The following is a 27,862-nucleotide window of genomic DNA, read 5'->3' on the forward strand; positions in this document are numbered from 1 at the left end:
CATGTCGCGGACAAATAAGCAGGATCCTGAGGCTGCTATAAATAGAGTTGACTAACAGTATAGTGGTTGGTGAAATAACTGAAACTGATAAGGTTGCACTAAATTTATCCTTTAATCGACACAGAGCAACGATACAAAGTTTACACACAGAAATGCAGCCACCCGGCTGTGGACTTTAAACATGAAATTAACGCAGTTATACAACTTCAGGGATATTTAGTTGAGTTTCAATGTCACAGTGGATAAAAAGGCTGCTGTTTATTTTTTGTAATGATTTGAGCAATGCAATTATTACGCACTCGATAAGGATAAGCTTTAGTTTAGTATCATAGCAACTGTGCTCTGCTGTCATTTGATATTAGCCAACACGAAAGCAACACAAACTTCCACTGAAAAACTTGCCAGCAACAAAAGGCACAAGAAGTGGAAATAATCTTGAGACATGGCCATGGCCGTTGTTGCGCTGGTTTTTATTGTTTGCCAATTGTAACTTGGCTCCACTCGGCCAAGCCTCAATTTAACACTATTTGTTTAATACGCGAACTAGATGTCAACCTCATTTCACATCCATTCTGAATTTGTATGTATTTATGTATGAATGGATCTATACATATATACACACACAGAAATATCCAGACGACTGCTACTCTGCAATTCCAAAACAGACAAAAACAACACAAAAGGAACCTAGTAAAAACAACTAGCAACACTACTGGTGTTAAAACACACGCCAACCTAGCTAGTTCTCATTCCCGATGAAAAATAAATAAACATCATACACACAAACACATACACCACTTTAGTGTGGCATTTACAATTGGAGCCACGTGTGAATAGGTAGTAGGACCGACGGGAAGAAGAGAATAGAGAAATCAACACAATTCACGAAGCAGAAGGGGAGAGGGAGAGGGAGAGGGGGGGTAGAGAACGAAGCAGCACCAACCTGCATCACACAGATTCATCTTGTTCAAACGGTAGTAGTAGTAGTAGCAGCAGTAGTAGTAGTAGTATTAGTGTTAGGAAGCATAAGTAGAAACACGAGCAGTAAGAGGGTAGTAATGGTAGTAATAGAGTAGTAGTAGTCAGTATGAGTGCCGGTGGTAGTAGTGGTAGAGGTAGAGGGAAGAAAAAGAAGAAAAGAATAAATAATTGATTTGATATTGAAGCTAAAGTGACTACTCGTCCACAATTCACTCAAGATGAGCAACAACAACACAACATGAAAGTTGGCCAGGTTCATTGTTATGAGAAAGGCCGTCGTCTCCTGCTCCCACAATTGTAAATTTATAGTGCGGGGGAGGAGCGACAGCCATCAACAGCTAATTACCCAGACCACTTTAAGTATTGCGCTGTCTAGACGGCGGATTATGCTAATGTTACTTTTCTAACTAACTCCCTGTACAAATACTGAATGGAAACCAAGTTGTTCTCGTTCCTTCAAGCGTAAATGTGGGCGTCATGTACAGCTAAAACATCGCCTTTTCTATTCCCAAAAAAAAACAGATACTTTGGGGAGATTTACATCCCGTAATGTAGACTTGTGCGACACGTGCTTTCATTTTATAAAGAGTGAAAATAGTAAACAAACAATGGAAAAAGGAGCAGCAAACAAATTGCTTCGCCTTAAAGCGATGCAAATAATTATCTTTTCTCTTTTACTTTAGGTAATTACAGATGAAAAGAACCCCGTTTTCAGTCAGCTTTCGGCGGAACCTTTCATTAGGCAGAAACCTTTCAATTTAATTTAACAAAAGTGAAGCGAGAGAAAACTAAACTTATAAGCGATATGTTTGTGCGTTTGAAAAAATTAATGAATGTATAAACTGATGTTAAATGTTACAGCCATAGGGACGCAATATACGTAAATATAAGAGTGAGCTTCAACGGCAATTATTCAAATAAGGTACGTACATTCGGTCCAATGTATACGCCGCATTTAAGAAAAGCAGGTGAAAATGTTTAATTCTATTTAAAGAGACCGGATTTTATAAAAGTGAGAAGTCTGTTTTGTTTAAATGTCAAACTGGTCGATGGAGCTAATGACGAAAGAGCAGGCTTATTTGGATAATACCTTCCACTAACAATATATAGCATCACGAATGCTCCTTTTCTATAGGTAGCCCATAATCCTATCAAATATTGGACCAAACTTTTATTTGATCATATCAAAGCGGCCTCTATTGTAGGGAAAAGAATGTGCATTACACTGCTTACGCAGCAACAAAAGCTCATTTGTTGACAATGGAAATCTCATTTCTTTTCAACAAACAAATTTCACATCGGGCAGCCGACCTATAATAAAACTCTGATAAATGATTGAACGGAATGCAAAAATGACAATATACAATAAAATGAGGCGACTGTATCAGAAAAAAACCAAGTTTTGCATCGCAAATCACAGTGAAAAATACTGCTTTGACTTACCAACTTCTTAAGTTACATAGCATTTGAACAAACATAGCCGGCAGATTGCCGGAATAGCTGCGAAAGAATAGACATGCGTGCCATATAACAGATAGAAACAGATACAGATCTAAATTGAAAAAAATATGACGCCGCTCAAAAAACTAGGCTAAAAAACATTCAGCGATAAATTAATAAAGCCTGTTAAAATTCATCCCACAGAAGCCTCTTATTCGGGACCTTTACTTCAAATATGAGTTCCTTTGACCTTAAACAAATTCAAATTAATCTTTAAAGTTTTAAAGTGCAAAAGTCATTTTATTGAGTGAAGTAAGTCACGCATGATCAAAATCTAATCACGCAAATAACCTAAAAACTTTCGCTAAAGCGAGTGAGAAATGACGTCACGCGCGCAAATGCCGTTAGTGAGAGGAAGAAGTCATTCAGAAAATTTGACTTTTTCAGCTTTGCTGTGTGAACAAATGTAAAACGAAAAAAGAGCGTCAGACGACGAAACAAAAAACATAGCAGGACAAGTCCTGACGTACAATTCAAAGAATTTTCATTGACTAAACAGAAAAACTAGACCTAGAATGGACTATGAGTGAATTGAGAAATCCATTTAAAAAAATCAGAACAAAAAAAATAAGAAATAAACAGAAAATCAATGTCGAAATGCCGCATGTGAACCAAAAAACCAATAGCGAGAAAAGAAAATTTAATTCAAACAAAAAACTAGGCCTAGAATGAGCTGTGAATGGATTGGGAAAACCATTTAGAAAAAAATCCGATCCATAAAATCGAAAAAACAGTAAAAATCAGAGTGAAATTGCCGCATGTGAACAAAAAACCAATACCGAGACACCGAATTTTTGTTCAAACACCGTTTTCTCACTTGTTTTAAAATTAGAGCGAAAACTATTCACGCCGCAAAACCACTCGCTTTTTCGCTCAATTTCCTGTTTCGGCGTGACCAAAATCACTACTCCAATTTCACTTCAAAAATCATGAAAATGTGTGAACAGATCTTAAAAAAAAAGACAGCGCCCCAATACAATTTCAAGAGCACCGCAATATAGCTAGGCTCAGCTTACAGCTTCGCAGCTATAAAAAACTCAACCCATCTAACTGATGTGACTCTTTTTTCCACTACTGATCTGTACAAAAAAGCTTCGAAAGAAAGACTGCCTTTTACACAGTAAATGTACGCCTACACAGTTGAGTTCGGGGGAGGGGTTTGGTCGGAGTCTGGAGTGGGATGAAGCGGGTGGCTAAAACTCGAACAATGAATTATGTCTCCTAATCAGTTTCGATGAATCAGAGACTAGTAAGGTTCCAAGAGAACTGCCCAGAAACTTAGTGCCATCGAGCTTAACCACTTAATAACGCTTCGAAAAGTCATGACAATTCGTCGGTTCAACGAAAAATCGCATAGACCAAACGGTCCGAAATAGCACCTACGAACTTTGGTTGAGAGCATTTAAAAAAGTACTTGTATGTAGCCAGCAGATTGTAATAACAGCTGAGGAATATAAGGCTCGGATCTGTAATAAAATATCACGAAAACTGAAAGAAAAGGTGAGAATACAAAAGTTTTTGAGCTCTTTTGATCTCCAACTTTGTCAAATTTTACACCATAAACGTTCCCTTAAAATCAAATTCAAGTCGCAAAATACGCTAAGGCACGCAAATTCGGCGGTAAGATTCGCAAAATAAAATTGTTGCGCTTTTGACCCATGACGACATTGCTTCAGAAAATCGGATTCCAAAAACAAGCCAAAAAATCCGGAAACATTAATTTTGGAAACGACTCGCAACGTATAAGCATAAAAAACATTTAGCTCTGATTTCATCAATGACAACAGAAACTCAGAATATTGAACTAATTGAAATTAAAAGGCCAAAGCATATACAGAGAGTAATCAATCATTTTTCTTTCGCAGTTGCAACAACTTTCCTCGACTTTTTCGAGACCATTGAATCAAACTTCAAAACAATATTCCAAATATTAAAATTTTGCCTTGACAACCCTGCAGTAACCAAAAAAATGTACAAAAAACAATCGATAATCACCTTGACAAAGACCAAATTGAATAAGGGCCAGACCAGAATGAAAACGCTTATATGGGATAACTCCACTTCACCTAAAATCGCTAACAAAAACTTTAAACACTCTGCTGCACAGTCGAATAGAGCAATCTATTGAAACAAAAAACTCAGAAACTAAACAGCCCGGGATTTGCAAACACACCAAGATTGAATCAAACGTAAAAAAAACTGAACGATATATGAGAACAATGTAAATCAGTCACAATTAGCAAAGTTTAAAAAATCTTCCTCTCTCAAGGATACGAGTACAAAAAGAAACAAAGTTACTCAGGCGAAAAACTAATTATACAAAAAAGAGCAAAGATGAGATCCAAAAATCAGTATCTATCCAGTTTTTTTAAGTAAATCTCCAAATGTAGTGTCTTTTAAGTAACATGTGCACTCTAACTCAATTTTGACTGAAATTAAATTCTCATTTTGACCCATAAGTTCAGTGCAGAAGTTTAAAAAAATGACCTTTGCTCTCACTCATGAAACTAAATCGAGAATACAAAATCTGGAGCTTATCAAACACTTATGAAAGCAAATTGGTTATCAACTCATATAAAACACCTGCAAAAACAAAAATTGAAAAAATTTCCCGCTAAAAAGGGAGAAACCAACTAGAAAAACAAAGTTAATAACAAAACAAAAACTACTGAACACAACAAAAGAGGTTTGATTATGAAAGAGCTATGACATCTGACTAATGAGATAAATCAAGGATTTGATAAAACAACATTGAAGGTCGAATGTTTTTCCCAGAACTGGTTATGGTTTTGGGGAAAAATGAGAATTTATTGTCAAATGGACACAATAAAGTTTCAAAAGTTTCGCCTCTTTGGAAAATCAATTGCAATTGTCCGCAATCAAACTAATTTAGCAGTCATGAGCTAGGTAATTATGACTTCTCAATTGACAAGGGGTAATGTCAAGAGAAGTCGCTAGCAATCAAAAAAATGTCAGCAGTCATGAGATAAGTAATCACAAGCTGAGTCATGAGTGAGGTATTTCAAAATAGCCCGTTCAACCTACCAATCTGACAATTTAGATACCAAATCATTTAAACCCACAACTTGGAAAACCGATTAAAATTTTCAAAAACTAATTGCAAGCTCAAAGTGAATCCCAAAAATTAAAACCAAAAGAAGCATATAGGTTTTAGCTTGAAGCAGGTAAGACATCTTGCTGATGACATAATGAAACGACAAAGCAAAATTGGAGGGCAAACATTTTTCCAAAATCGGTTGTTATTTCTCAAAACGTAAAAACCATTCACTGTCAAATGGACGCATTCAGAAGTATTAATTACGTATCTTAAGAAAAGCAACTGGACTTGCTAACAATCAAAAGGTTTGATAAACCAATCGTAAATAACCAAGTTTAACTCAAATGAGTGAAAAACCAAATATAGACAGACCTCAAAAACTCTCCCGAATTATTACGAAATTAAATGAAAAAAAATGTATGATTAGCTAGTAAATGAAAACGAAATTTTGATTCAGGTTTTTGACTTATGAAGATTTTAATAAATGCGACTGAAGGAAAAAACACAATAATAATTCACTTACATTTTTTGAAAACAGTTAGGGTACAAGCACAAAAAAACATTTGCCAGGAACTGAAACCATTTGTAAGCTTCCTTTATTCCACAGCGGTGAAATCATTGAGACTTTTCATTACTCAGACTGTGGCAAAACTGGAAAAAAATTGTAGCCAAAATAAAGTTTCACTAAGTTTTTACTAATACAGATAGTTTAAAAGTAAAAGTAATCAACTCCAGAACAGTTTCATGGGAAGCGGAAGTAAAACTAGCCCTCTTTGGAGTTTGAGAAGATTGTGTCAGTAGAATTTAGGTTTGCACTTCCCGCAAATTGAAACAGGGCTTAAAGTGCATTATTTGTGCATTTCTGATAAAAAGCCGAACTTTGAAAAGTTTAGCCAAAGTGTAGCCAAAAATTTGGATCAAACAGTTCAGCAGCACTCCCGTCTTAAAAATTAAAACCAATAAAACTATTGTTAACCATTTTAACATGTTTTTCATTAAAAATGTCAACAAATTGTACAAAAATCCAAAAATTTTGAACAAAAACAACTGAAATCAAAACTTGTTTACAAAAATGTTCACAAAACTTTAAACCTCGATAAATCCGTGCAAAAAAAACGAAATTAAAAAATTCGTTTTACTTCTGTTTGCTAAGCTGGAAAGGCTTTCAAATGACGTCACTAACAGCACTCTAAGATGAAAATGTCGATCGGCCAAAATTGACTGAACGAAAAACCCAGTTGAGCATATAGTTTCTCCCCCAGCAGGGTGGGTCGGAACAACATCAAATGTTGAATTTTGTATGATAAAAATAGTTTGATGGGCGGAGATGTTTGAGGCAAACAAGAAAGTTCAAATTCCATCCGATCTATCTAATTTCTTTTCAAATGCCGATCATCATCATCGTTGCACTACCTAATTTTCGTTGACATCAAACACTTCAACAAAAACTTTTTAACTTCAACTACGCTTGCAGGGCTTTCAGGTGATGCCACTAACAACTCTCTGCGACAAATACATCGATCGGTCAAAATTGTCTGAATAGAAAGAACCCAGTTGAGCATATAGTTAATCCCCTAAGTGGGGTTGGAGCAATAAAACTGTCTCAAGAGATATCCTGGAGGAGGTGGTACTCAGAATTACACTAAGTTGCTTCAAATGAAGTCATTAGAGGTTATTGTATACCACTATTAAGAATGAGTTCAGCTGCTTAATATTGTGAGTAAGTGAGAAACTGGTGGTCGGTGTCGGTAGCGGGTAGGTAGTTTGGGGGTAGGCATGTGTTGTGAGGAGAAGGGGGTTTTGGGTAGCTAGGTGTGGGAGGTGGAGAGGGGTTGTAGGTAGTTAGATTAAATTTGCCTTTTGACCTTGAACTTTAATAGAATTTTGACCTTGAATTAAAGTCATGAACAAACTTTCTTCAGCTTAAAAAACCAGAACACCCATATTCTTGGTGAAAAATATGTAGTTTAAGAATCAGCGTGCTGAATATCAAGGTCTTCGTTCAAAAAGAGTTTTTTAGTTTTAATATCTTAAAACACAAACAGTAATGCTCAAATTTAAACATAAACGCAGCAACGAGATTTAAAAAAAACTTACTTGACAACTTCAGGTCCAAAGCAGTGCAAATGACACAAAACATTCCGGAAACGGAATTAATTGCGAATTTGTCTAATTCTGCATACTTATGTATTCAAAACAAACATTTTCGTGCTGCAATCTACAGAACGACTCAATAGCATACTAGCGAGGTTAGCAGAGAGCAGGCTCCACATGAAAGACAAACACTAGCAAGAACAAACTAAAATTGAAAAATTGGAAAATTTAGTCAAAACTAAAAAAAATGACGCTTATGAGATCAAAACAAAAATTTTGGCACTAAAATTTAATCATTAACATTGTATGAGCTTTCGAAAAGGTAGAGCAGGAAAACAATCCAAATTCCATTGATTGCAAAAAAAAAAATAACAGGAAGACCGCAAAATATCTACGCTCATCTTACAGCTTTGCAGCTATAATAAATAGACAAACATGCAGATTCAAAGATAGAGCGATTGAAATTAGTTTAATTTAAATTTGGAAATCCCCGCTCGCAGCTCTGATGAATCAGGTTCCCTGAGAGGTCAGGTCTATATGTTTCCATGAAAAATGCGACTTGCTTATTTTTTATTACGTTTTGTTCCGGAAACTACTCAAAGAAAACAAAAACAAAACAACCCCTTCATAAAACTAGTGCCTACTCAAACCAATAAACAATTGAGAACTAAACAAAGTTTGAAGCCAACTCAAAAATTAGCTCTTAGGAACAATTTGAGCTAAGAAAAACTAGAAAAGGAAATTTTTATTTTACAAGGACACACAGCCAATGAAAAGTTCCTTTAAGCAAAGAAGAGCATTAAGAAACAAAATGCTGGCAAAATAATAGGCAAATGATAATAGGCTCAGAAACTTATCTAAGATTATCGAAAAAAGAAAACAAAAAATTAACAAAGCTCAAAATTTCTCGTTTTTTGTAATCTGAAATTCTGCGAAAATGAAGTTCTGTCCAGCATGCACCCATTTGTTATTAAAAACCCAAAAGCGTAGCGTTTTTTCAAATAGCGCTTAAGGCAGTAGCGCAAAGCAATAAACGCAAAATGGCTTAAAAAAGGACACTTCTCCAGTAATTCCTATACGAGTCGTAGAAAGAAACAGAGCTCCACCGCGATCCAATTCTTGGAATTTAGAAAAACCAGCAACACCGCAATATAGCTACGCTCAGCTCGCGGCTTCGCATATATTAAAAAGACTAGCATGATTTTCAACTAATGGATATAAAATATTTGTTGGAGAACATCAATGCATGAAAAAGATCAGCAAGTTTTAACTTGTGGATAAATGGATTTAATTGTTGAAAACAGCAAGTTGTAACGGCTGCTCTCCTATCAAAGTCAAGGAAAACTTTACACCGCCCAGTTCGTTTCACCGGTTTCAAATCTGTCCGGATATTGTGTTTTTGCAGTTAACTTTTGTGAACTGTATTATCCGCTATACTGTAGATAACCGTTGCATTACTTGTTGCTCTATTACTCTTGATAACTAATCGATCAGCTTTGCTGTATGACAAACTTGTTTCTCTCAGAATAACAAAATAATTCAAATAGAAACAATCAAACTTTTGTTGAGTTCTTGGTTAATAACTCAAGTTATAAGCCGAATTTTGGAAATCCCGCTTCGAAAAGTTCGCCTTATAACTTGGCTACGATTCTGCAAAGTTTCAACCTGCTACGGTTAGCAGTTTTAAAACAGGGCCTTTTACCCTTTGCAAATCTGATAATAACAATATTTTTCTAACTTCAGTTTTAGCAAGTCTCTCTATTGGTTTCAATAACACCAATGTTGAACTAGAGTAGGCTTCGTTAAAGCCAGTAAGAGAAACTGACTTTATGCTTTGCACAAAGTTTCTCTTACTTAGGAACTTCGTTCCTCAGAAAGTTTTGAGAATGTCAAAGTTAATTCTCTTTTCACAAGTCAAAGTAAAGTTAAAACTGTACAATCACTAATATGATCTACAGAAACAAGACACGATAACAAGTAATTTACCGCTCAAGAAAGTGTGCTTCAATACGACTGTATGTCAGTTTAATATAACCAAAATTGCAAATTTCAACTGATAATTTTTGGTAGTTTTTCAAGCTCCTTTTATGCTGCTAGTCACGTGGATTTACATGTCAAATTCAACTGTTGATTGGTTGTAGATAATGATGTCGACAGAATGTGAACACTTTTCCATAACGTCACTTTTTCAGTGTAAATTTGATGTCATGGGAATTTTGTTAACCATATAGAAGTTTTGTCGAATATTCTGTATCAATAACAGATTGATTCGCAATCCAATCGCAAAGAATCTGAAGCACTACTGTTAAGTCGTAGTATTGTTTTGCTGGTGGTTGAGGTAGTTCGAGTTTGAGTTTTACTTCATGAATGACAATTGTGTACTAATAATAGTTGCTAAATATAAATGTTGAACAAAATGACCAAATCCGTTTGGCTTCGATAGAATGTAGCATTAAATTTCGCTTGTCACACTATTCTAGCTTTAAGGCTTGAATTGACCTTGAAGCGCTATTCAATTTGATTTCTGAGTTGTTAAGCTCAGCCGCAATATCGCCAGCCCTGTTTTCCATCGCGAGGTAGAGCAGGAATACAATCCAAATTCCATGGATTGTAAAAAAAATAACAGGAAGACCGCAAAAAATCTACGCTCATCTTACAGCTTTGCAGCTATAATAAATAGACAAACATGCAGATTCAAAGATAGAGCGATTGAAATTAGTTTAATTTAAATTTGGAAATCCCCGCTCGCATTTCTGATGAATCAGGTTCCCTGAGAGGTCAGGTCTATATGTTTCCATGAAAAATGCGACTTGCTTATTTTTTATTACGTTTTGTTCCGGAAACTACTCAAAGAAAACAAAAACAAAACAACCCCTTCATAAAACTAGTGCCTACTCAAACCAATAAACAATTGAGAACTAAACAAAGTTTGAAGCCAACTCAAAAATTAGCTCTTAGGAACAATTTGAGCTAAGAAAAACTAGAAAAGGAAATTTTTATTTTACAAGGACACACAGCCAATGAAAAGTTCCTTTAAGCAAAGAAGAGCATTAAGAAACAAAATGCTGGCAAAATAATAGGCAAATGATAATAGGCTCAGAAACTTATCTAAGATTATCGAAAGAAAACAAAAATTTAACAAAGCTCAAAATTTCTCGTTTTTTGTAATCTGAAATTCTGCGAAAATGAAGTTCTGTCCAGCATGCACCCATTTGTTATTAAAAACCCAAAAGCGTAGCGTTTTTTCAAATAGCGCTTAAGGCAGTAGCGCAAAGCAATAAACGCAAAATGGCTTAAAAAAGGACACTTCTCCAGTAATTCCTATACGAGTCGTAGAAAGAAACAGAGCTCCACCGCGATCCAATTCTTGGAATTTAGAAAAACCAGCAACACCGCAATATAGCTACGCTCAGCTCGCGGCTTCGCATATATTAAAAAGACTAGCATGATTTTCAACTAATGGATATAAAATATTTGTTGGAGAACATCAATGCATGAAAAAGATCAGCAAGTTTTAACTTGTGGATAAATGGATTTAATTGTTGAAAACAGCAAGTTGTAACGGCTGCTCTCCTATCAAAGTCAAGGAAAACTTTACACCGCCCAGTTCGTTTCACCGGTTTCAAATCTGTCCGGATATTGTGTTTTTGCAGTTAACTTTTGTGAACTGTATTATCCGCTATACTGTAGATAACCGTTGCATTACTTGTTGCTCTATTACTCTTGATAACTAATCGATCAGCTTTGCTGTATGACAAACTTGTTTCTCTCAGAATAACAAAATAATTCAAATAGAAACAATCAAACTTTTGTTGAGTTCTTGGTTAATAACTCAAGTTATAAGCCGAATTTTGGAAATCCCGCTTCGAAAAGTTCGCCTTATAACTTGGCTACGATTCTGCAAAGTTTCAACCTGCTACGGTTAGCAGTTTTAAAACAGGGCCTTTTACCCTTTGCAAATCTGATAATAACAATATTTTTCTAACTTCAGTTTTAGCAAGTCTCTCTATTGGTTTCAATAACACCAATGTTGAACTAGAGTAGGCTTCGTTAAAGCCAGTAAGAGAAACTGACTTTATGCTTTGCACAAAGTTTCTCTTACTTAGGAACTTCGTTCCTCAGAAAGTTTTGAGAATATCAAAGTTAATTCTCTTTTCACAAGTCAAAGTAAAGTTACTGTACAATCACTAATATGATCTACAGAAACAAGACACGATAACAAGTAATTTACCGCTCAAGAAAGTGTGCTTCAATACGACTGTATGTCAGTTTAATATAACCAAAATTGCAAATTTCAACTGATAATTTTTGGTAGTTTTTCAAGCTCCTTTTATGCTGCTAGTCACGTGGATTTACATGTCAAATTCAACTGTTGATTGGTTGTAGATAATGATGTCGACAGAATGTGAACACTTTTCCATAACGTCACTTTTTCAGTGTAAATTTGATGTCATGGGAATTTTGTTAACCATATAGAAGTTTTGTCGAATATTCTGTATCAATAACAGATTGATTCGCAATCCAATCGCAAAGAATCTGAAGCACTACTGTTAAGTCGTAGTATTGTCTTGCTGGTGGTTGAGGTAGTTCGAGTTTGAGTTTTACTTCATGAATGACAATTGTGTACTAATAATAGTTGCTAAATATAAATGTTGAACAAAATGACCAAATCCGTTTGGCTTCGATAGAATGTAGCATTAAATTTCGCTTGTCACACTATTCTAGCTTTAAGGCTTGAATTGACCTTGAAGCGCTATTCAATTTGATTTCTGAGTTGTTAAGCTCAGCCGCAATATCGCCAGCCCTGTTTTCCATCGCGAGGTAGAGCAGGAATACAATCCAAATTCCATGGATTGTAAAAAAAATAACAGGAAGACCGCAAAAAATCTACGCTCATCTTACAGCTTTGCAGCTATAATAAATAGACAAACATGCAGATTCAAAGATAGAGCGATTGAAATTAGTTTAATTTAAATTTGGAAATCCCCGCTCGCAGCTCTGATGAATCAGGTTCCCTGAGAGGTCAGGTCTATATGTTTCCATGAAAAATGCGACTTGCTATTTTTTATTACGTTTTGTTCCGGAAACTACTCAAAGAAAACAAAAACAAAACAACCCCTTCATAAAACTAGTGCCTACTCAAACCAATAAACAATTGAGAACTAAACAAAGTTTGAAGCCAACTCAAAAATTAGCTCTTAGGAACAATTTGAGCTAAGAAAAACTAGAAAAGGAAATTTTTATTTTACAAGGACACACAGCCAATGAAAAGTTCCTTTAAGCAAAGAAGAGCATTAAGAAACAAAATGCTGGCAAAATAATAGGCAAATGATAATAGGCTCAGAAACTTATCTAAGATTATCGAAAAAAGAAAACAAAAAATTAACAAAGCTCAAAATTTCTCGTTTTTTGTAATCTGAAATTCTGCGAAAATGAAGTTCTGTCCAGCATGCACCCATTTGTTATTAAAAACCCAAAAGCGTAGCGTTTTTTCAAATAGCGCTTAAGGCAGTAGCGCAAAGCAATAAACGCAAAATGGCTTAAAAAGGACACTTCTCCAGTAATTCCTATACGAGTCGTAGAAAGAAACAGAGCTCCACCGCGATCCAATTCTTGGAATTTAGAAAAACCAGCAACACCGCAACATAGCTACGCTCAGCTCGCGGCTTCGCATATATTAAAAAGACTAGCATGATTTTCAACTAATGGATATAAAATATTTGTTGGAGAACATCAATGCATGAAAAAGATCAGCAAGTTTTAACTTGTGGATAAATTGATTTAATTGTTGAAAACAGCAAGTTGTAACGCCTGCTCTCCTATCAAAGTCAAGGAAAACTTTACACCGCCCAGTTCGTTTCAGCGGTTTCAAATCTGTCCGGATATTGTGTTTTTGCAGTTAACTTTTGTGAACTGTATTATCCGCTATACTGTAGATAACCGTTGCATTACTTGTTGCTCTATTACTCTTGATAACTAATCGATCAGCTTTGCTGTATGACAAACTTGTTTCTCTCAGAATATAGAAACAATCAAATTTTTGTTGAGTTCTTGGTTAATAACTCAAGTTATAAGCCGAATTTTGGAAATCCCGCTTCGAAAAGTTGCCTTATAACTTGGCTACGATTCTGCAAAGTTTCAACCTGCTACGGTTAGCAGTTTTAAAACAGGGCCTTTTACCCTTTGCAAATCTGATAATAACAATATTTTTCTAACTTCAGTTTTAGCAAATCTCTCTATTGGTTTCAATAACACCAATGTTGAACTAGAGTAGGCTTCCTTAAAGCCAGTAAGAGAAACTGACTTTATGCTTTGCACAAAGTTTCTCTTACTTAGGAACTTCGTTCCTCAGAAAGAAAGTTTTGAGGATATCAAAGTTAATTCTCTTTTCACAAGTCAAAGTAAAGTTAAAACTGTACAATCACTAATATGATCTACAGAAACAAGACACGATAACAAGTAATTTACCGCTCAAGAAAGTGTGCTTCAATACGACTGTATGTCATTTTAATATAACCAAAATTGCAAATTTCAACTGATAATTTTTGGTAGCTTTTCAAGCTCCTTTTATGCTGCTAGTCACGTGGATTTACATGTCAAATTCAACTGTTGATTGGTTGTAGATAATGATGTCGACAGAATATGAACACTTTTCCATAACGTCACTTTTTCAGTGTAAATTTGATGTCATGGGAAATTTGTTAACCATATAGAAGTTTTGTCGAATATTCTGTATCAATAACAGATTGATTCGCAATCCAATCGCAAAGAATCTGAAGCACTACTGTTAAGTCGTAGTATTGTTTTGCTGGTGGTTGAGTTAGTTCGAGTTTGAGTTTTACTTCATGAATGACAATTGTGTACTAATAATAGCTGCTAAATATAAATGTTGAACAAAATGACCCAAATCCGTTTGGCTTCGATAGAATGTAGCATTAAATTTCGCTTGTCACACTATTCTAGCTTTAAGGCTTGAATTGACCTTGAAGCGCTATTCAATTTGAGTTCTGAGTTGTTAAGCTCAGCCGCAATATCACCAGCCCTGTTTTCCATCGCGAAAACATCTTTTCCAGGTAGTACTGGGGCGAGCTTCACTACTGGTCTCTTGTACACTCCGTCGTTCGTTCGAACTATAGCTGATCGAATCACACCATTAGACCCATCGATGGTCTCCGCAACTCGACCTAAATTGTAATATCCACGCTTATCGCTATCTTCGATCAACCAAACGAGATCGCCTTCTTTAAGGGTTTCGTTCGCCGTAGATCGCCATTTTTGCCGATTATTCAGAGTTGGCAGATATTCTTTACGAAATCTGTCCCATATGAGGTTTGCATAGGCTTGAGTTTGTCGAAAGAGCTTTCGATGATCAACAAATTCTTCCGCGCATGGTAGATAGGGTAAGCAAACGATCCTGTGGCCAAGCAAGAAGTGATTGGGAGTCAATGCTTCTAAGTCATTAACATCTGAACTGACTGGAGTCAAAGGTCTCGCATTCAAAGTCTGCTCAACGATGCACATCGTTGTTGAAAGAACGTCCTCGGTGACTGATCTGTTCCCCAACACTGCATACATTGCTTTCTTGCCACTTCTCACCAACCGCTCCCATACTCCTCCAAAGTGAGGTGCTGCGGGTGGGTTGAACTTCCATCTGATCCCTCGTTGAATTCGATGTTCTTCGATCCCTTCTTTGTTCCATGCCGCAGCGTACTCTGCAAACTCTCTTTCAACTCCAACAAAGTTTGTCCCGTTGTCGCTGACGATCGTATTCGGTTTGCCTCTTCGAGCAATAGATCTCATTATTGCATTGAGACAACTATCTGAGTCCAACTTGGGTACTACTTCTATATGCACCGCTCTCATAGTTAGACAAGTAAAGAGAAAACACCATCGCTTTTCGTTTCTGCGCCCAATCTTCACAATGAAAGGGCCAAAGTAGTCAACTCCAACATTTGTAAAGGCTGTTGAACCATCTAACCGCTCTTCGGGTAGATCTGCCATGGCTGGTGCTATCGTTTGTGCTCCGCCTTTTCTCCAAGTAACACACTTGTTCTTGATTGATCTTAAGGCGTTCCGTATGCCTAGTATCCACATCTTCTGCTGAACAATGTTTCTCACATGCTCAGTGCCTTCGTGTTGATTGTGCTTGTGCTCGTTTTGCAAGAATAATTCAACCGCACGATGTTTCCAATGTAAAAGTATTGGATGCATTGCATTGAAGTCCAACTGACTTTTGCCTATTCTGCCTTTGGCTCGAATAAGTCCTTCTTCATCTAGTAAGGGGGAGAATTGTAGAATTTTGCTGACTTTTGGAATTTCCTTTTCAGCTTTGAGAGATTTCATCTCTTCACCAAACTGTTCTTGTTGTAGTAACTTGAAGATTGTTGCTTTTGCTCTTTCTCTTTCTTCAATGTTGACTACGAGTGTTGCAGGTTTGCCTTTGTTCATTGCTCGCTGTACGTATGCCACTGTATTTACTAGTCTGTTGAAGTTACTGAATCGTTCCCACTGGATAACAGCTTTCTTCTCTTCAGCCTGTATCATGAATACTGATGAGGGTATATTCTCTTCATCTGATGCAAAGATTAGGTTCACCTGCTCCGGCCATTCACTTTCTGGTCGTTTTAACCAGGCCGGCCCAGTGAGCCACTCACTTCTCTTGAGTTCTTCAATGTTGATTGCTCTGGTGCCAATGTCCGCTGGGTTGTTGATACCGCTGACATGTTTCCACTGTGAAACATCAGTTGTATCTAGTATCTCAGCTACTCGATTGGCCACAAACACTTGTTGTTTGCGATGGGAACTGTGTATCCACTGCAATACCGTAGTTGAGTCTGACCAAAAACTGCAACTATTTATCTTCATTTCATAATCCTTGACTATCTGTTCTTTCAACCTCACTGCCATGACTGCCGCTTGCAACTCCAATCGTGGTATTGAAAGATGCCTCATCAGTTCCACTCTGCATTTTCCAATGACAAATGCTAAGTCAGCTGAGGATTCTTTTGGTTGTGAACGTAGATAGGCTACTGCACACATCGTGTCTTCAGATGCGTCAGCAAACACATGAAGTTCGGCTTTATCCCTCTCTTTGTTGAAGTACCTTCTATCGATGCTTGTTTCAGCCACTATTGGAAGTTCTTTCCATCTCAGGAATTCTTCTTCTTCACTAGGCTCCACTTCGTTGTCCCAATGTCCCAATTCTTAGTCCAGATGCCTTTCAGAAGTCGTCTCATATGAACACTGAACGGGGCAAACAAACCGATCGGGTCGAATACTGAAGATACCAGTGACAGAATCTTCCTCTGGGTTATAGGGGTTTCCACTTCCTTGTTAGTACCTCTACACACTTGAAGGCTATCATCAGTAACGGTCCATTGTAGTCCTAGCACTGAGGATCCCTCCGTACTGGGTTCCACTTCGACTTGCTTCGTGTTGCTGATTGACTTCAAGTCTTCTGGGATTGCTTCGGTAACTGCGTCATTGTTGCTTATCCACTTCTTCAGTTCAAATCCATGTTGTGAGAGAAGACGTTGTAGTTGGTTGAAAACTTCAATTGCTTCTTCCGGGGTTTCTACTGATTTGATGAAATCGTCCATGTAGAAGTTGTTTTGTATTGCCTTTGCTGCAATCGGATACTCTTTTTCGTTGTCCAATCCCACTCGCTTGAGAGCATAGTTTGCACAAGTTCGAGAACTTTTAGCTCCAAATACGTGACGCTGATACTCGTATATCTGAACAGGTTCGTTAGTTCTTGGACGCCATAAGAATCTCAAGCAACTTCTATCCTGTTCGGGAACTTGCACTTGTAGAAACATCGATTCGATGTCAGCTGTCAGAGCTATTGGTCCTTCACGGAATCTGAATATTGTTCCAATCAACCCATGTAGCAGATCAGGTCCTGCTAGTAGCTTATCGTTTAGGCATACTTCTTTGTACTTGGAGGCAGCGTTGCAAACGCGTCTTACTTTGCCAGGCTTGTTCGGGTTTAGCACTGGATGGTGTGGCAAATACCATTGTTTGCCGAAGGTGCCTTTCACTTTGGACTCGTCCAATATCTTTACGAATCCTTTTTCTACATCTGTATCTATTGACTGTTGATACGAATTCTTCAGGTTTGGGTCCCTTTGGAATCTTCGCTCCAGTGAGTAAAGCTGACCCAAGGCTGAGCTGTAGTTGTTCGGTAGGTTTGGCTCTGGTTCGCTCCAAAGCATTCCCACTTCGTACCGCTCGCCTGTGAACTTTGTCGTACTCTCTAGCATCTTTTGTGCCTGCAGTTCCTTTTTTGACTGACTGACGACGTTGATTTTGGAAGCATAGGCTTCTATGTCCCACCAGGTTTGGATATTCTCAGCCACTTTCACATCTTCAGTGAAAGCGAAATGACAAACATTTTGTCTTCTTTTGCCCGTCATGGGTCCACTGACTACCTATCCTAGCTCTGTTAGAAGCTCATAAGCATCATGACCAAGGATGATGCCAACTTCCATCAAGTTGAAGCTTTTGTTGGGTAAAACACTCAAGTGATTGAAGCTTTGCTTCAGCTTGTTGTAGTTGTAGTTTGTGTTTCCCAAGAAGATTGACGGGTGTGCAAACGCTTCGATTGAATGCACCTTTGAATGTAGTCCCTTTATTTTGAGAGGAACCCTTTCTGTCTTCAGATCCTTCGTTCCGTGTATGCCAGCTATGTTGAGCGTCACACCGGAGCCTTGGGCCCGTAAATTCTCTTGCACACTTTGATCGATGAATGAAACCGTTGATCCACTATCGAGGAAAGCATATGTGTTCAGCATGTTGCCACCGCTCTGTATTGAGACAGGAACTATCTGAAGAAAGCTAGTAACTTCGTTACTCTGGTTGATTGTTGCTGCGCTTACGTTGACTGCATGATTGCCCTCGTCCATTTGGTTTTCTGAGTGTAGCAATCGGTTGTGCTTCTTGATGCGTCCATTGATGCCGCACGCATTGACTTTACAATCTTTGATTGCATGTCCTTTGCCTAGACATCCGTAACATAAGCGTTGCTTTCTCACTGCTGCGTACCGATCATTCACACTCATGTTCCTGAATAGTGGAGAGTTCCATATTTTATGACTGCCATCAGCTAGCGGACAGTGATCACTTCGCGTTTGCTTCGTTTCTTTCACGTTCGAACTTGCACTGAAGTTCGATGTTTTCGAGAACCGTTTGTCTCTATTTGTGCTTCTTCGGTCTTCTCTTCGCTCTCCCTTGAAAGCTGAAAACCCTTCGTGCACGAATGCTATCCTTGATAGCCATTTTTCAAACATAATCAAATCAGGCCAATCTTCATCTTTATCATCAACATAGAACCACCACTTCTCTTTGAGAACTTGGGGTAGTTTATCTACTGCCATATACAATGTCGAGCTTGATTGCAGATCACCAATCTGCTTGTACTCTTTGAGCACATTCACAAAGTTCGAAACAATGACTGAGAAACTGATCAGACCTGTTGAGTCGTGTGGTTTCACCTGACTTGCTTTGCGAAGACTCTCCAGTTGTGCATCAATGATCACATGAGGCCTTCCAAATTTCCTCTCCAGAATACTCCATGCAGCACCATAGAACTGTCCAGAATAACCCATTCCAGAGATTGCTGACCTTGCCTTGCCTGTCAGTAGGTTCTTCAGATGGCTCATCTTCTCTTTGAGTCTGGTATTGGTCGTTGATCCATTGTAGCAATGAACATACTAGACCACTCCGGCCATTCGAGAGGGTTCCCATCGAAGTTGTTCAACTTCAGCTTTGGTAGGCTACTACTACCTGAATAGCCAGTGTTGTATCGTAATAGACCAGCTCTGGGGAAAACGTCTCGGTCTTCAACAATTGAGGATCGGTCTCGTGAACTGCGATATCGTGAGAAGTGACTTTGCCTGTTCACTTCAGGGGTTACTTCGAAGCGAGCTGTTGATCGATCTGGTGTTAGAAGGTTGTTGATTGTGCAGGCCCAGTCAGAGACATCTCTCTTCTTGGGGGTCCAGTTGAAAGGTGATTTGTCTCGAGCACCAGTTGATTGGGAACGAACATCATCGTTTTCTAATGCCGTTCTCTTCACTTTGCGCTCCAGCTCACGCTCTTCCTCCAGCAGTTGATGCTTGGTTTCCAGTTCTTTCATTTGCATTTCCAGCTCTAGCCTCCTCCGCTCGAACCGTGCCTGTTCCAGTCGCATCTTGGTTTCGAACTCGATATCAAACTTCTTCATTCTTTCCTCGCGCCTTTGCTTTGCTGAAGATGTTTCCGAGACATTCTCCGTCTCTTGGCCACTTGCTGTTGCTCCATTTTGCACTGTTTGAGCAACTGGGTTGTCCGTTGGGTAGTTGTTGTTGCTCTCGCTGTCGTTCACCGCTTGGGTTGCGTTGCTTTGCTCTGCATTCATTTCTGGTTGCGTGCCTTCGCTTATATATGCAAGCCAATGATAGTCCAAACTTGCTTTGCACTTCCTTGCTTCTTTCAGATGTTCTTCAACGAAATTTGCCTGGTAGGGCACAAGCTTGTTTTGACGCTGCAGTTGCTTGGGTATTTCTTCCTCTAGGAGGTGGACAGTCTGTTGATAGAGGACCTTTAATTTGTTGGGTCGATCTGAATCTTCAATTATTTTGTAGCCAAGACTTCTTTTAGTGTTGACTTCTTCCACTAAGTCTCGGAATCTCTTGTCGTACCGGTGAGCTGTTGGTTGAAACTCCTCTCTGCTGGTTGTGCTCGAATTGCCTGGTTGCTGTTTGCTTTGCTTGTTCCGTTTAAAAGAGGTCAATTCTTCAACGTGTTTTGTGAATTGCACTCTTCTGTTCGCCTCACTAGCCTGTTGCTGTTGATTTGTTTGATTCTCTTTTGGGGTTGCCTTCGGCAATCTCTTCATCAGGTTGGACAGCAGTTTGCCTTCCACTGTCAGGGTCGGCGGACCAAATGTAACGGCTGCTCTCCTATCAAAGTCAAGGAAAACTTTACACCGCCCAGTTCGTTTCAGCGGTTTCAAATCTGTCCGGATATTGTGTTTTTGCAGTTAACTTTTGTGAACTGTATTATCCGCTATACTGTAGATAACCGTTGCATTACTTGTTGCTCTATTACTCTTGATAACTAATCGCTCAGCTTTGCTGTATGACAAACTTGTTTCTCTCAGAATAACAAAATAATTCAAATAGAAACAATCAAATTTTTGTTGAGTTCTTGGTTAATAACTCAAGTTATAAGCCGAATTTTGGAAATCCCGCTTCGAAAAGTTGTAGCCTTATAACTTGGCTACGATTCTGCAAAGTTTCAACCTGCTACGGTTAGCAGTTTTAAAACAGGGCCTTTTACCCTTTGCAAATCTGATAACAATATTTTTCTAACTTCAGTTTTAGCAAGTCTCTCTATTGGTTTCAACAACACCAATGTTGAACTAGAGTAGGCTTCGTTAAAGCCAGTAAGAGAAACTGACTTTATGCTTTGCACAAAGTTTATCGTACTTAGGAACTTCGTTCCTCGGAAAGAAAAATTTGAGAATATCAAAGTTAATTCTCTTTTCACAAGTCAAAGTACAGTTAAAACTGTACAATCACTAATATGATCTACAGAAACAAGACACGATAACAAGTAATTTACCGCTCAAGAAAGTGTGCTTCAATACGCACTGTATGTCAATTTTAATATAACCAAAATTGCAAATTTCAACTGATTTTTTGGTAGTTTTTCAAGCTCCTTTTATGCTGCTAGTCACGTGGATTTACATGTCAAATTCAACTGCTGATTGGTTGTAGACAATGATGTCGACAGAATGTGAACACTTTTCCATAACGTCACTTTTTCAGTGTGAATTTGATGTCATGGGAAATTTGTTAACCATAAAGAAGTTTTGTCGAATATTCTTTATCAATAACAGATTGATTCGCAATCCAATCGCAAAGAATCTGAAGCAATGCTGTTAAGTCGTAGTATTGTTTTGCTGGTGGTTGAGGTAGTTCGAGTTTGAGTTTTACTTCATGAATGACGATTGTGTACTAATAATAGTTGCTAAATATAAATGTTGAACAAAATGACCAAATCCGTTTGGCTTCGATAGAATGTAGCATTAAATTTCGCTTGTCGCACTATTCTAGCTTTAAGGCTTGAATTGACCTTGAAGCGCTATTCAATTTGATTTCTGAGTTGTTAAGCTCAGCCGCAATACAAGTCGAGTACAAAATCACAAATCGAAGAATTCTCAGATACTGAACAAAAGCCAGTACTCACTCAAATTGACTAGGAAGTGACCTGACTGTGACTAAGAATTTCACAAGGGGGTTCCAAATAACCTCATTAGAGGTTAATAAATACCACTTTCAATATTTGAGTGAAAAATTTCGGCGCACTCATCATTTGACTTTTAGTGCCGTCAACTGAGTTCAGCTGCTTGAAATTGTGAAAAAGAAAAACTTTAGATCACGCAAAACGCAGAAAGTTAAGGCCGTAAAGTCACTCGAAAAGTCAAAAACGGTCAAGCGAAAATTTTGCATTAAAACATAGCCGGTATAATATCAGAAACGACTCAAAGTCGTGGAATAAAAACTCTTCTAACCCGAACTATTTCAGAAATATGAAAAATTAAAAAGCAATATATAGTGAGAAAATCAATTTCGGGGTAGGAATGTGGGTAGGTAGTTCGGGGATTGGGTTAGATGGGGGGGGGGGGGGGTAGGTGTATGGGGCAGGGGGGGGGCTAGTTGTGGGGAGGGGGCAATAGTGCAGATAGGTTGGATGGACTTATATGGGACCCAAAGTTCTCGAAATGACATTTTAACCTTGAATAATATCATCAGTTCTTAATTACTATACTTACAAACTAAGCTGCTTTTAAAGTCCAATGTTCGAAAACAGAAGTCAACGTTCTAAAACAGAAGTCAATGTTCGAAAACAGAAGTCAAATTTCAAGTCATGACTTCAGCTAAAAAAACATTCGGTAGAATACCGGAAACGAGTCGAAGAGTCGTGCAAAAAAACTAACCCTAGCTAAAAAAAAGCAAAATATAAAAAATTCAATTGTGGGGTAGAAATGTGGGTTAGTTGGGGGGAATGGGGTAGTTTAGATGGGTTGGGAGGACTAATATGGGATCACAAATTCTCAAAATCACCTTTTAACCTGGAATATTACCATCAGTTCTTAATCTATGCATTGCAAACTGAGATACTCTAAAAGTCCATTGTTCGAAAACCAAAGTCAACGTTCTAAAACATAACCGACTTAAATCGGGCGAATAGCTCTCAAACAACCGGCGAGCGGCTGGCTTCGTCAGTAGCTAGCCAGGGTTTAGTGAAACTAGCATTAGATTTATTTTAGGGGCGTAAGGTGAGCGCAGCGGGGGTGCAAAAGTGGATTGGGGGGACTGATGTTGGCGCCGTGGGTGGTTGGGATCAATTTCTAAGAACCGCCCTTCATGCCATAAGTAAAAGTCTCCAAAACAGTTTCTGTTAATCGCGTACTTGAAGACTAGTGGGTTGAACGGCTCTAAGAGAACTTTATGCAAACTGGGCGCTACTTCTATCTCGTTTCTGAAGACGAAAGTCAAATAGGTCAGACGAAAAATCGGCTAACCGAAAAATTGCATAAAAGAGAAACAGGATTAATATATTTGCTACAAGTTGCTTTTGAGAGCAATTAACAATGATTTCCTCAGAAGTGTATGCTAAGTCATTTATAAAAAAGATTTCTACTATAACTCATTGTTAATGAGGATCAGAGGTTATGACTTTACGCCACATAACAGCAGCCGAAATGCTGCATCAACTAAAATCGAGAGTAAGAGATAGGAATATTTTTCTTTTCCAAGATGGGATTCGACTCTGCAACTTCTAAATTTCTAGCCTTGTTAGTAAATAAATTATAAAGAAAAAACTGAAAAGGGCAAAATTAAAAACCAAAGTTTTAAACTTCGCAGTTTGGTTGGCCAGTAATGGTCGTTAAACTCAGAAAAGGACAAGAAATCTTGCTAAAATTCAAGATATTAATAGCTTAAGAACCATTTCTTTTTCTCAGAAGACTATCCAGTATCCCCGTTTCACGCCTGAAATAGTTTCCCTGGCTCATAAAGATCCATACACTTGGAACATGATAAAAATTTTTCAAAAATTGAAAAAAAATCATAAATTTCATCCAAAACTTACTAAAACCTGAGTCATAAAAATATTGATCACCATTCCATTAACTCTAGAAACTATGCCGCAGCTTATTATCAAACCTTGGAGGAGGTCCAAGGGCCCTTGGTGTCGGTAAAAATTCAAAAAGAAAAATTGGAAACATTTTAAAAAATCGCAAAAATTCATATTAAAATCTTGAAAAACATTTCATTATATCTATAATCTATGCAGTAGCATATTACCAAACCCTAGAGAAAAAAAGACGTTAAAAAATTGCAAGTTTCATTGAAAAAATTGATTAAATTTGTTACATTAAAATGTTGAAAAACTATTCCATGGCCAATAAAAATTTGTCAAAAAATTATTATGAAACCCCTTAGGAGGTTTTCTGGCCCCTGGGTCTGGAGGAACCTGAATAAAAAAACATAGCCGGCAAATTGCCCTTAAACAGCCGCGATAGACGCTTGTGGCCTACCATGAATTGAAACAACTAAAGAAATAAGATTGACAGATCGACCACCAGCTTTTTAAAAGACCACTAGACTTTTTGGGTTAGATTCTGACTGTCATTTTTATGGAACACTTGCTGTACAAGAAAAAAGCCCTAATGGAGCTCTTTCAAAAATAATATTCGATATTAAAACTCAAGACTCTATTACTCAGGAATTAGGGCCTATAAGTTTGGCACTACTTAGATGCACACTGTTGACCTTTAATTATTAAATGTTCACAAAATTTAAAGTTCCATAAGTGAGTTCAGAAGTCATTTTTAGTGAGGTAAGTCACGCAATAATGTAACAAACACAAATGACCTGACAAAAAAATCTGTTAGACGAAGTAAAAAAATAGGAGCGCAATAATGCCCGCCTGGAATTGCTGACGCGGCTATTAAAAATAAATGTCAAAATTTTTTTTAAAAAATTGCACGTTTTGTCGAAAATATGATAAAAATCGTGATGTTAAAATGTTGAAACCATTCCCCTACCACTAGAAACTATGCAGTAACCTTTCATTAAAAGCCAGAGGACTTTGCTTGACACCTAGGGCTAATAAATAAATGTCAAAATTTTTCAAAAAGCTTGAAAAAAATTGAGCAAACTAGTAAAAGTAAATTTGTGTTTTTAGCGAGAGGTTGTTTGTCAGTAGCTGAAAACGGTGGGGGGGTGCACCGACGGCTTTCGGGGGGGACAACAGTGGGGTGAGGGGTAACAGCGCGAGGGGGTGGGGGCAATAGTGAGGGGGGGAGGGGGGGTCAACAGTGGAAGTCTTCAACCTCTAAAAACCGCCCTTCACACCATAAGTATAAGTCTCCAAAACACTTTGAGCTGGAACACAGCTGAAAGGCTAAGAGCACTTAATGCCCGCTGGGCGCTACCTGTTTATCCCGTTTTTGAGGACGAAAAGTCAAAAGCGTCAAACGAAAAATCGGTCAAGCGAAAAATCGCATAAAAAAGAACGACATGACCAATATAATTGCTAGAAACTTCTTTTGAGAGCAATAAATCAGAAGTCAAGGTTCCAAAACAAAATTCAAATTTCACGTCATGACCTGCTAAAAAAACCCTATAAATAAAAACCTGTAGAATCTCAATACTCCTCTTCGAGTCGTAAAAACCTGTAGAATACTAATACTCCTCTTCGAGTTGTAAAAAAGACACACACGTTTACAATAATTGCTTCTCTTCGAGAGCAATTAAAAAATGGTTGACGGAAATATGCAGCTAGAGCAAGTGATGAAAACAATAGGAACCTTTATTGATGGACTTTGAAATTAAACTAGAACCATGTTTGTGAATAAGGAAGCAAATGATATTCCTTCTTAACTACGAATAAGAATGTTAGTTAATAAGGAAGCAAATGAGATTCCTTCTTAACTAAGAATAAGAATGTTCGTGAATAAGGAAGCAAATGAGATTCCTTCTTAACTAAGAATACAATGAGGGAACAACTTACTAGAAGAGACAAAAAAGCCATCCTGGTACTGTTGAGGGTGGTCAGAGGGGGAGGTGACTAGGGACTGAGTATGTTGGGAGGTGAAAAACGGTGGCCGCGTCACTTTTTCCAGTGCAGTTGAAGACGAGTACATGTCAGTAAACAGCAGATCACCAATTACAATACACTAGCCACCGCAACAAAACTACACTACCATTAATAAATTGTAATTATGTTAAGGAAAGAGGATAAAAGAAGGAAAAATAACAACCAATCGTCTGCGTGCCATAACAGAAGGAACACGTTTGAACATGATCAGCTCAAATTTTCGTGTTCTCCGGTGCCAATATAAGTAGTGTCAAATTCAGGCCAAGTTGACTGTAGAGAAGAAAGGCTCCTCAAGACATTATGATAATTGTGAATGCCGCCAGCCACAAGAGAATAAATTGGCACTAAATGCACCAAAGGTCTTCTTTGCAATTACCTGCAGAAGCTTCTCGCTATAAATAGACGACAACGAGTACACAGTTATTGTGCATTCTTCAAAGTAAATAACAACAATTTTGTCACCGGAGGCAAACAAAACCAGGGATTAATTTGAGCTGGAAGCCAGAAACAATATGGGCCAGTGTGACGAATACTACCAAAATAATCGCATGCTTAAGCCCCGGAAACCAAAGTAGAGTAACAAGTGAATCCAGGTTGAGAATAAGCCACTGGACGTATTATAGGGACTATGAACGGGCTGGTTGTCTGTGCGGGGATCTGGAGAAAAAGAGCTTATACAGTGTTAGTAAAGAACACTTTTGATCCAAGTAGCAGTAGCAAAGACCTGCAGGTCGTAATCGAGGGGTTATTACATTGTAAATATATTCTACACCTATTCTTAGTAGGTAAACACTGCAAAAACTCCGCTGCTGCTGCTGCTGCTGCTGGTGAACAAGGCAGAAAATAGGCAACTAAAACTGCAAATTGAGGATATAATGACTATTGAGTAGCCCAAGTAAAAACAAAAGATGAAACACGATTAAGAGTATTTGTAGACTACTTAACAAGCAGATAAACAAAGCATTATTTACAAGAGATTTGAATTATCTCGTATGCACTCATTCAAAATAAATCAGCGCATTAAGCACCTTCGAAATGACCGCTTATTGGCGTATCATTTTTCTACTACCCCTGATAATTTTAAACCAAAGAAATAAAATTAATTAGGTTACGTGTCAGTTTAATTTATCTGATCTTATGAGTTTAAATTACCTTTTAAAAAACAAGGTAGAACAACAAGTTTACAGGTACCAGATTTGGAATGAGCAATGATGGAACTTGTTTCAGTGCACTATTAATCGTATATGGAAAGGTTTTGGGACAAACCATGCCCGAATGCAAAATTAGCCCAGAAAATGTAGCAGGCAAAATTAGAATTTTATGCAAATAGCTGTTAATCAGGCACCTTGCTCAGAATAAGTAATTCTCATAGCACAAATAAATGACCATCAAACTGAAGGGTGACTTCAAAGTAATAAAATTGCCTGTGCAGAATCGAGACCAAGATTCGTTCAGGTTTTGACTTAGGACTGGTTCAGGTACTTCACAAAATGACTGTGAACAAGAATTGTGGCGCTATACAATTTAACCTCACGTACTTCACACGCACATCACCAACTATCGCCTATACCATTGCCTAGTCTACGCCATGCCGGCAATCTATACTTTCAGGGAATAGGCGGGCACAGGGAATAGAAATTGGGATAGCACGTGAATGGAAAAAGAGAGGAGAGGAGAGGTGGAAATGGGAAGCGAAAGAGGCTGCGTTATTACTTTGAAAGCAGTTTTACTATAGTGTATGAAAAGAAAGAAAGAGAGAGGGAGAATATAACTTTCATCCGACTTTGTAAGTTTCCAATTTATGTTAGCGATTTGTGGAACGTTATCCTGATATTACGTAATAGGTGTAAGACGGAGTTTAAATACAAAAGACCATTCCGAAATATCCTTATTAAAAATTCAAACTCAAATGTCACAAACAGTGATCAATAATAGACTAAAAACTAAGCTCACAGCACATACGCACACAACTCGGCGAATGGATGTGAAAGAATAAAAGCGCGCATTGATGCATTTCGTTTAAAAATACGGCAAAGAGGCAGATTGAGGAGCTAAATTAAAAAGAGAAATCAATAA

At 37.8% G+C, this 27,862-nt stretch overlaps 1 protein-coding gene across 2 annotated transcripts in view; it reads right to left on the reverse strand.

Moving 5' to 3' along the window:
* Positions 1-27,862, reverse strand: part of LOC142358598 (uncharacterized) — a 132,539-nt gene that overhangs the window by 22,812 nt on the left and 81,865 nt on the right. Inside the window, exon 1 of one of the 2 annotated variants that reach the window (XM_075410038.1) lies at positions 25,700-27,766. The exons of the other annotated variant lie outside the window; for it this stretch is intronic. Within the exon in view, the coding sequence (XP_075266153.1) occupies positions 25,700-25,832 (133 nt within the window). The 5' untranslated portion in view covers positions 25,833-27,766. Of the gene's footprint in view, positions 1-25,699; positions 27,767-27,862 lie in introns of those variants that run through there. 2 annotated transcript variants of the gene reach the window in all.

Source organism: Convolutriloba macropyga, chromosome 2 (assembly GCF_964194025.1).
Source record: "Convolutriloba macropyga chromosome 2, txConMacr16.3, whole genome shotgun sequence".
Classification (NCBI taxonomy): Eukaryota; Metazoa; Xenacoelomorpha; order Acoela; family Convolutidae; genus Convolutriloba; species Convolutriloba macropyga.